Source organism: Ursus maritimus, unplaced genomic scaffold, assembly GCF_017311325.1.
Source record: "Ursus maritimus isolate PB19 unplaced genomic scaffold, ASM1731132v1 scaffold_18, whole genome shotgun sequence".
NCBI classification, from domain to species: domain Eukaryota; kingdom Metazoa; phylum Chordata; class Mammalia; order Carnivora; family Ursidae; genus Ursus; species Ursus maritimus.
In genome coordinates, this window is record NW_024424230.1 from 50,837,382 (window position 1) to 50,845,940 (window position 8,559).

At 54.1% G+C, this 8,559-nt stretch overlaps 1 protein-coding gene across 1 annotated transcript in view; it reads left to right on the forward strand.

Annotated features, from left to right (window-relative positions):
- Positions 1 to 8,559, forward strand: part of EMILIN2 (elastin microfibril interfacer 2) — a 53,461-nt gene that overhangs the window by 40,305 nt on the left and 4,597 nt on the right. Inside the window, exon 5 of the mRNA XM_040632689.1 lies at positions 7,514 to 7,921. Within this exon, the coding sequence (XP_040488623.1) occupies positions 7,514 to 7,921 (408 nt within the window). The remainder of the gene's footprint in view (positions 1 to 7,513; positions 7,922 to 8,559) is intronic.

Genomic DNA, 8,559 nt, shown 5'->3' on the forward strand with positions numbered 1-8,559 from the left:
CCAGTGAGATGATGTCTTTGCAGAGCCCTGCAGAGATCCGTGGGAAGTGTTCCAGGCAGACAGAACAGCACGTTCAAAGGCCCTGAGGCAGTAATGAGTGTGCCCTGTTTGAAAAACTCAGAATGCTAGTTTTATCAAGTATATGAACAAGGGGGGTAAGCGTTAAGCATTAAGGTCAGAGAGGGGGTAGGAACCAGATCATGTAGGATTTTATAGTCTATGGTAAAAGATTTGAATTTTAGGTATGATGAGAAACTATCAGAGGATTTTGAGCCAGGCATTTTTTATTTTTCCCAGGTTTGCAATCCAGCTACCTCCATGTTTTCTCTGGGACTTTGGGCAAGTCACTTCTCTACCTAATTACCTCACTTTCTGCATCTACTAATTGGAAATAATAATGACACTTACCTCAAAAAGTTGGTTTAAAGAGGATTAATACTCATAAGGAATGGAGTATTAAATAGTGCCTGGCCCCTGGTAATCACTCAATCAGTATTACCTATTATCGTAACCCTCTATCCCCTATAATAGATGTTTACTCTGCTCCTGGCTGAACTTTTCTCCCTTCCTCTTCCTACAAACCCCCAGGCATCACGCCTCAGAGGAGACAGAGCGGCCTGTCCACAAAGCAGACATGGGATGAGAGTCCTGGGGGTCGGGCTCCTGGCTGCTCTGTGGAATGCTTCAGATACCCAGTGGGGGTTTTCTCTCTTTTCCTTTCTTCTTTTTTTTTTTTTCTTTTCTAAGTTGGGGGACAGGTGGGAAGTGTAAAAAGCCTAGAAATCTCCCCTCCCTAGCATTCAGGGTTCATGTTCAAGTACTTCTGTTGATGAGAGGCTCAGCACTTAGGACTAAGTCAGGTTGGTAAGTCCTCTGTCCTTCGGTCCGACGTGGCCATTAGGGGTTCGGCCCTCTGCCCACACACGCTCACTGCCATTGCAGGAGACGGTGCGGCCCGGGGCTTCTGGCCGGCCCCTCGGCCTCTCCCCTGGTCAGCATCTTGTGCGGCAGGAGCTGCTCCGTGGGGGGCAGCTCCAGGGTCTGCCCCCAGCGTGGGTGAAAGGGATCGTTTCCCGCCTGGGCCCCGAGGACTGTCCTGGCCTGTCACTGAACACTGTCATCAAGCCCTTCGACAGCTGGAGCCCCCGGCTCCTGGTGTGACCTAGACTCTGAGTCCTGGCTGGACACCAGCGTCTCCGCAGTGCCTCTTGCACTGGAAGAGAGGGGACTTCCTGGGGTTGAGAAACCTGGGACTCCCTCTGGGTGGAGATGGCAGAGGAATATTTCTGTGCCTTAGGGAAGCTCTTAGCCTGTGTCACAGTTCCAAGAAGGGACATGCCTGCCTGGATACCGTGATGTTGTTTCAACAGACGCTAGTGACAGCAGCGTTACTTCCTTTTTCAAATCCCCCCATCTGCTTCTTCTGCTCATGTCTGAGGGATGTTTGTCCTAGTCCTTGAGTGATACTAAGCACAGTGTTTCACTTAAGAGTGTTAGAGATTGAGGAATCCCATCTTTGTCAAGTTGCTTAATGCCAGCTGTGCCCCAAGAATGAAGAAGTGCGGATTTTCCAAATATTTAACCATAAAACCTGGCCAGGGAAGAGTAGCCTGATGCCACAATGCTGGCGTGGGCCCTCAACTTGAAACTGGCTGAAACTGGGGCCAGTTTAGGTCCAAGATAGCACAATGGACCAAGTCAGGGCTTTATAGATACATAAAGGCTGAAGCAGACTGCATAAGCTCAGACCATCCTGACTCCAGCAATACGCACCCTTTCTCCCTGTGGGCATCTGGTGTTTGTAATGGCCTTTGGCGGGCGTGAGTAGCAGCTGCTTTTCTGCATCTTAACCTCGGATTTAGAACCGTGATGTTCTCAGGGCTGAGCTCTCCCGAAGCCGCATGCACAAATCCTCAGGAAGCTTTAGAAAAATAAGAACTCCTGGGCTCAGTCAGGGGATTCCTCCTCAGTCTGGGTGAGAGGAGACCCAGGAATTTGTAATCAAATTTGTAATTAAAACACCCCCCTCCCCCGCCCCAGCTCTGGTCCCAGAAGCAGAAGGAAGCCACTTCAAAGGCAGCAGGATATCACCACACAGGGTGAACTGGGCCCAGAAGAAGGGGAGAAACAGGGAGGAAAGGAGAGGAGAGAGCATGAAAGGGCCGACTTTGACACTGTGCAGGCAACAAAAGGGGACTCAGTGTGAGCCAGTCCGTGTGTGGACTGTTCTAGTTGTTGATGGGACAGGCTTTACGTCTTGATTACTGCAGCTTTTAAGTAAATCTGAAAACCAGGGAGCATAAATCCTGTGCATTTCCATAGGGATTTTAGGATCAGCTTGTGAAATTTATTTATATATATATTTTATATATAATATATATAAATCCATCCATCCATCCCAAGTGATGTTGAGGCTCGGCTAGGTGAGACTCCCCCACCCTGGGATTCTGTGATTGCAAATCCCTTCCCAGTCCAGCGCCCTCCCGCGCCAGTACGGCTGTGCCTGCCTGAGTTCTGTGGCTTGTGCTGGTCGGAAGTGCGGGCCGTTCTCGCTGTGCAGCCCGATTGCGGGGCTTCCGGCGTGGCCGGTCAGGACTCACTGCCTCGCCCTCTCGAGGAGGTGCCAGCGACTTCTAGTCGGTCCAGCCAGAGCCGCCACCGCGTCTGGGTCACCGTGTGCTCCGAGTAGAACCACTGCCGAGGAGACCCGGTCAGGAGAAGGCGTCAGGGGTCCGCGGCGTCTCCCCGCCCAGCAGCCTCGCGCGGGCCTGTGGTGCCCCACGGCGCGGGGGTCTCCGCCGTCGGGGGAGCCTGAGCCGTCCTTCCCGCGGCCACGCAGGCGGTCAGCCGCGAAGGCTTCGCACGCCGGCCTGTGGGCGTTTGGAGGCCCGGTGGCCACGTAAGGTGCTGGCGGGGTGGCGGGCTTCGGTCGGCACGTCGGCCGCCCGGCGCAGTGGCTCAATGCCAGGGACGCGCCCCCGCGCCCCCGCTCGCTGCCCGCCCCCCGCTCGGTCTGGTTGGCAGGAGGGGGGCGGGGCACTGGCCCGTTGAGCGGACCAGGCGGATGAGGCAGGAGCGGTCGGTGGCCTTCCCGCAGCCGGACCCTGGGCGCGCGCTCCGACCCCCGCGGCCCGCGGCCGTCCCCACGGCCTCTGCTTCCCTAACAGACACCACCTGACGGCCTCCCTGCATTGCCCGGCACCTTGCAGCCGGCCGCCCTTCGGGGTCCCCGGCGGCCGCCGAGCCGGGGCGCGGAGCGGCCGCAGGACACGCGTTCTTAGCACGTCAGCTCATGGATTACTGGGGATTTGCTTCCGCGGGTCTTTGCTTTAGTAAAGTGGGAACTGGTTTTTCATAAGAACTCTAGGGGAGGAGGAGCGGCCTTTCGTAGCTGGGCACCGGGCCCGTGCGCCGAAGGCTGTGGTGCTGCCAGACGCCTGGGGCGGCCCGAGGCCACAAGGCAGGTCGGCCAGAGCCTGGGCTGGTTCCCGGGACCGCGCACATGGGGCCCAGCGGGCCCTTCCTATGCCTCTCTCGGGTTAGACGCCCGGGCAGCAGCACTGGGCTCTTCCGGACAACTCAGTTCAGATGGTCACTCTCTGAATTAGAAACACATGGTGAGTTCAGAAAGCTATCCAGGGCCAGGAGTGATCTTTCCAGAATGAGCAAAATGCTGTCCAGTCTTCTTTACAACTTTGTAATGTATATGCATTGGAAACACCACCTGCGACCCCGAGGTCCGGAGGCCGCCAGGAGCTGAGGGGCAGGGGGCTGGGGAAATGACTGGACCCAGGGCAGCTTTCTCCTTACTGTCCTGGCTGAGACACCTCGGAGCTGTCAGCCGCCCCCAGCAGGCTTGGGTGCCTTCCCCAAGGAGATTAGGGGAGGATATTTGTTCCAAAGGGTATATTTGTCCTTGAGGGAGTGATGGGTGTAAAAGAGCTGTCACTGTCTCTGCATTCCAGTATTGCCTTGATGACAGTGACCTTTGGGCGAAATTCAGGTGCCTAATGCAACAGCTGGCAGGAATTAGAGTGTGGCCCATAGTACCTTCTAGACTTCATTCATTCACCAAACACTCAAATGTCTCAATGTCATGTGTCAGGCCGTGTGCCAAACCCTGAGGAGAAAAGATCATTCAAATGTGTCCTCAACTGCTCATCACCCAGCATGACAGGAACGATAGAGAAACATTGAAAGAGCCCTCGGAGGCTCGATGTGCTTCAAGGTTCAGAGGCCGGATTGTTCAAGCTCTGTTGGGCGGATCCACAATGGCTTGCCAGGGAGGTGGTGTCCGGACTTCAGGGACGCTGCTGGAAGAGGCTGTCTTAGGGAGTTTGAACACGAAAAGCCAGGGTGCAAAGGCAGGGAAGCTCAGAGGAGGGCTGGGCACCGGTGAGGACACTGAGGCTGCAGGACGAGCTGGAGCAGGTGGTGGGGCCTTGGGATGTCGGGGGAGATTCGGTTGGATTTTATGAGCGTTGGGAAACAGCTGCAGATTTTTGAGCAGAGAATCCTAGAATGCTTTCGAAAGAGCATTCTGAAAAAGGTGTGAAAGGAGCCAGAAGTATTTCAGGATTAGAATCAGCTGGATTTAGCAACAGATTTTGTGTGTGTGTGTGTGTGTGTGTGTGTGTGAGAGAGAGAGAGAGAGAATATATGACTGAGCACCTGGGTATGGGGACCGGGAGAACGGTGGTGGCTTTCCGAGAAGTAACAATGGTCTGGAGGGTGTGGTAGGAACAGGTAAGCAAACAAGGACCAGTTTGGGGAGCTTGTACTTTGTTGACTGCCATCCATTGAGGACTGAGGAAGTGTTTACTTTTAAATTTTGGACAAGAACCATACAGTTGGAGTAAAAGACAGACCCCGGGGGGTGGGCGGGGGGAGGGAAGGAAAGAGGCCTGAGAGAGTGACATGGATGGAGCAACTCCCAGAAGGGAAGGAAGGCCGGCTGGGAGGCGGGGCTCTGAACTGGGAGCACAGTGTGAGGAGGAGGAGGGAAGGGAGGACAGATGCAGAGCGCAGGCAGGCACGCTTGCATTAGAGGGCACGGGTAGAAACGGGCCCTCAGAGTGTGTCTTCTGCAATTATGTTTTATAAAAATAAACTAGGCACCCAGATGGCTCAGTCAGTTAAGCATCTGCCTTCAGCTCAGGTCATGACCCTGAGGGTCCTGGGATCGAGTCCCGCATCAGGCTCCCTGCTCAACGGGGAGTCTCCTTCTCCCTCTCCCTCTCCCCCTCCTCCCTGTTCCTTCTGTCAAATAAAATCTTTAAAAATAAACAAACTAGTACTGAGAGGCTTATAATGAAACCAGCCCCTGTCCCCACGTGTTCCTGGCACTTCTAGCTCGCCAGAGGCAGCCACGTGCAACCCTTTTGGCTATCTTCCCCTGATACTTACCTCTATATTTCTAAATTGGCTTATTAATTTTAGATATCTCTCTACATAGATATTATATATGTAGCATTTAGACATTATATATTATGTATTAGCTATAGGCATTAGTTTATATATTAGGTTCACTCATATCTCCCCTGCTTCCCCTTCTCCCCAACTCCCACTAGAATTTACCACAAATATCAGTAGTCAACATTTATGCTGTTATGAGCAAAATAGCTCAGTGTAGCTGCATATGATTGTTGCTTTTTGTTTTGCTTTTCTTTGAATTAGTAGCTGTGTTTTATTATTTGCTAGTTTTTATGTATCTGTTTTGGATTCTTCTTACCCTAGGACATCCTCTCAACATAATTTTCTATTCCGTAAAAAGTGATCATTTGTTGATTCAATTTTTTTTTTTTTTTTTAATTCATGACCTCCCCTCTGGAGTTCTCTCTCTTCCTATCCATTCTGGACTGCTTATTCCCTGGACTTGTTAACGGGCTTTCAATTTGAAACTTCCTTCCCTACCATCCTAGAAATTTCTTGAACCTCTCCTGTCTTGGACTGTTTTCTTTCTTTTTTTTTCATGGTTTACTTGTTTCAGTGGAGCATGTTTTCCAAGCTTTTTAAGGAAAGAGGCCCAATAGTTTTTTTTTTTTAATATTGCAAGTCTGAAAATATTTATTCTTGAATCATAATTGATAGATATTTTGGTTGGGTATAGAATTCAAGGTTGGCAATTATTCCCTCAATATTTGAAGACATTGTTCTCTTGTCTTCTAGTTTCTGTTGTTGAGAAGCCTGATGATGCTCTTTGGATTCAGTCACTTTTTAATTTTTTCCCCATGAAAGCTTATAGGATCTTTCTTTTTCCTCCGTATTCTGAATATGCCTTGGTTTAGGTGTTTTATTCAATAATTGTGCTGGAATCAAATTGTGTGTGTGTGTGTGTGCGCGCGCGCGCGTGCCATTGAATGATGTGAATTCTCTTCTCTGCATCTGTGTTAGCTCTGTATTATCCTTGGGACGACTGAGAAAGTGGTGAATCATTCTCTTGGGCTTAATTCTCTCATGGAGCACTGGTCAGGAAAGGCTGTTTGAGAAGGAACCTCCCTTTGGGACTGGAGGTGGGTGAGCTATGTGGCTCTTTGGTGGAAGGGGAGCACGTGTTTGATCGCCATAGTTTAAACCTTAGTTTTAAAACGAGACAGTGGGTCAAAATGCGGTCACTGATTCTGCCTGGACATCATTGTATAGCTTTGGAACCTGGGCAGGGGAGGCACCATCCAGACCGCGGAGGTGGGTGGGGTTTGAGGCTGGTATCTGCCAGTCCCAGTTATTTTTAGATGCCTCGTGGGCCCTCAGGAAGCCTTCCTGGAAGCCTGCCTGGTTCCAGGAACGTATGCATAGGAGGAAGGGGCGGCAGCTTCCTGGTGTGTCACAGCGCCATCCCATGAGGGCATGGAAATGCGAATCACAAGCTTCCTCCCGTGGAAATCCCCTCAGTTGGTGATCTTAAGGCTGTGGCAAGACGTGTGGGGTGTTTCTGCTCCTTTGGGGCCTGTGCCTGCTACAGAGGGGCCTCAAGCTGGGGACCCCTGTTGTAGTATCTGCATTCTGCAGGGCCTTAGCTTGTGGAACCACCCACAGTGACCCCGAGACTTGCTGGTTTGAGAGAACATAAGGTGGTTGGGGGCAGCATGTCCCGTTCAGTAATTCGTGGTACACCTGTGGTGCCATCATGCGGTGAAGTTTTAGGGCTGGGGCCAAGAAGGTGCTGTTTTGGGGAGTGCAACCCTTATGTAGAAAGGCTGCAAATCCTCCCCCCAACCCCTGGCCGCTGTGCAGGAGGTCCCCACTGACCTCAGCAGCTCCTGGGTGGCCTGAGGGCAGCTTGACCTGTGCCCCCCTCTTCTGAAGCTGTGAGGTATTCTGTCCCCATGCTGTGGTGGCTGCTGTGGGCTCGCTGGGGGCCAGTGCCCACAGCGCTGTTGATGCTGCAGGGACAGCCACCAAGCACATACCTGCACAGGGAGCCGAGCCAGGGCTCATGGAGGGGCCTGTGGCTGAGCAGTCAAGTCTGAGGTTTTTAACCCTGCGTATTTCTCTCCACTTTCCAAACGCTCAGCGGAGGAGCCCTCAGAAGCGCCCCCGCCCCATGGAAAGGCCCCGCAGGTGCCTGGAAGGCCCTCCCACCCGCCTCTGGTGGAGGCCCCCACGGAGGCCTCTCATCCCGAGCGGACCCCTCTGCCGACGCCGAGTGCTCCCCCGCTTCCCGAGGACCCCGGAAAACGGCCACACACGGGCCAGCAGCCCGTCCTGCCCAAGAGACCTCCGCGGCCACTGCCGCCGCCAGCATGGCCGGGCTGGACAGGGCTGCCCTTCTTGCCCGGCTCCACGGGGGTCATTATGGAGACTGGAGAGGCCGGGCCTCCGGGGAGGATGGGCGTGTCGGGGAGGGGCCTGCCCCAAGGAGTGGACGGCCAGACCGGGCAGCGGCGCATCCCCAGCGCCGAAGGCTTCGCAGGAGCACCAGGTAAGGCCCCTGCGGCCGGCACATCGGGTGTCGTGCGACGACATGGAGGGGCAGCCTGAGCCTTAGGGGGTCCGCTGCAGGGTCTTTCCCCATGTAGCTTCCAAAAAAGAGCTCTTCAGAGGTGCTGAGGGCTGATTCATGCTAATCGAACCCCCAGAGGCTGGGGCACTCCCAGGGATAGTGCAGTAAACACCTCGTCCCACTTCCAGTAGGAGGTGTACGCGGAAGACCAGTGTGGACCGGGAGCCTGCGCAGCAGCAGCCGAGAAAGCCGCACCTCAGAGTTGGGGGGCGGGGGGCAGAAGGTTCTGGCTCAAATCTCAGCCATGTGGCCACAGGCTTTGGGGCCTGGGGTGGCTTTGGAACCCCTGGAAGGCTCAGCTCCTTCACAGCAAAGTGGGGGGTAATAGGAGCTTAGAGGGCGGCTGTGGGGGTGACTGTTGGGGCAAGGCAGGAGGGAGAAGCGAGCGAGCACGTGTGGGACAGGGGCTGGGTCCGCTGTGGGTCGCTAGTGCCGTCTCACAGATGAGGGCCGCATGAGGGCTGTTTATACTGTCGGGGCCGTTTGTCCGTCCGCGCTTCTACCCCCCACGTCCACGCATTCCTGCAGCGAGCACTGCGCCAGCCCCCCCCCCCCCC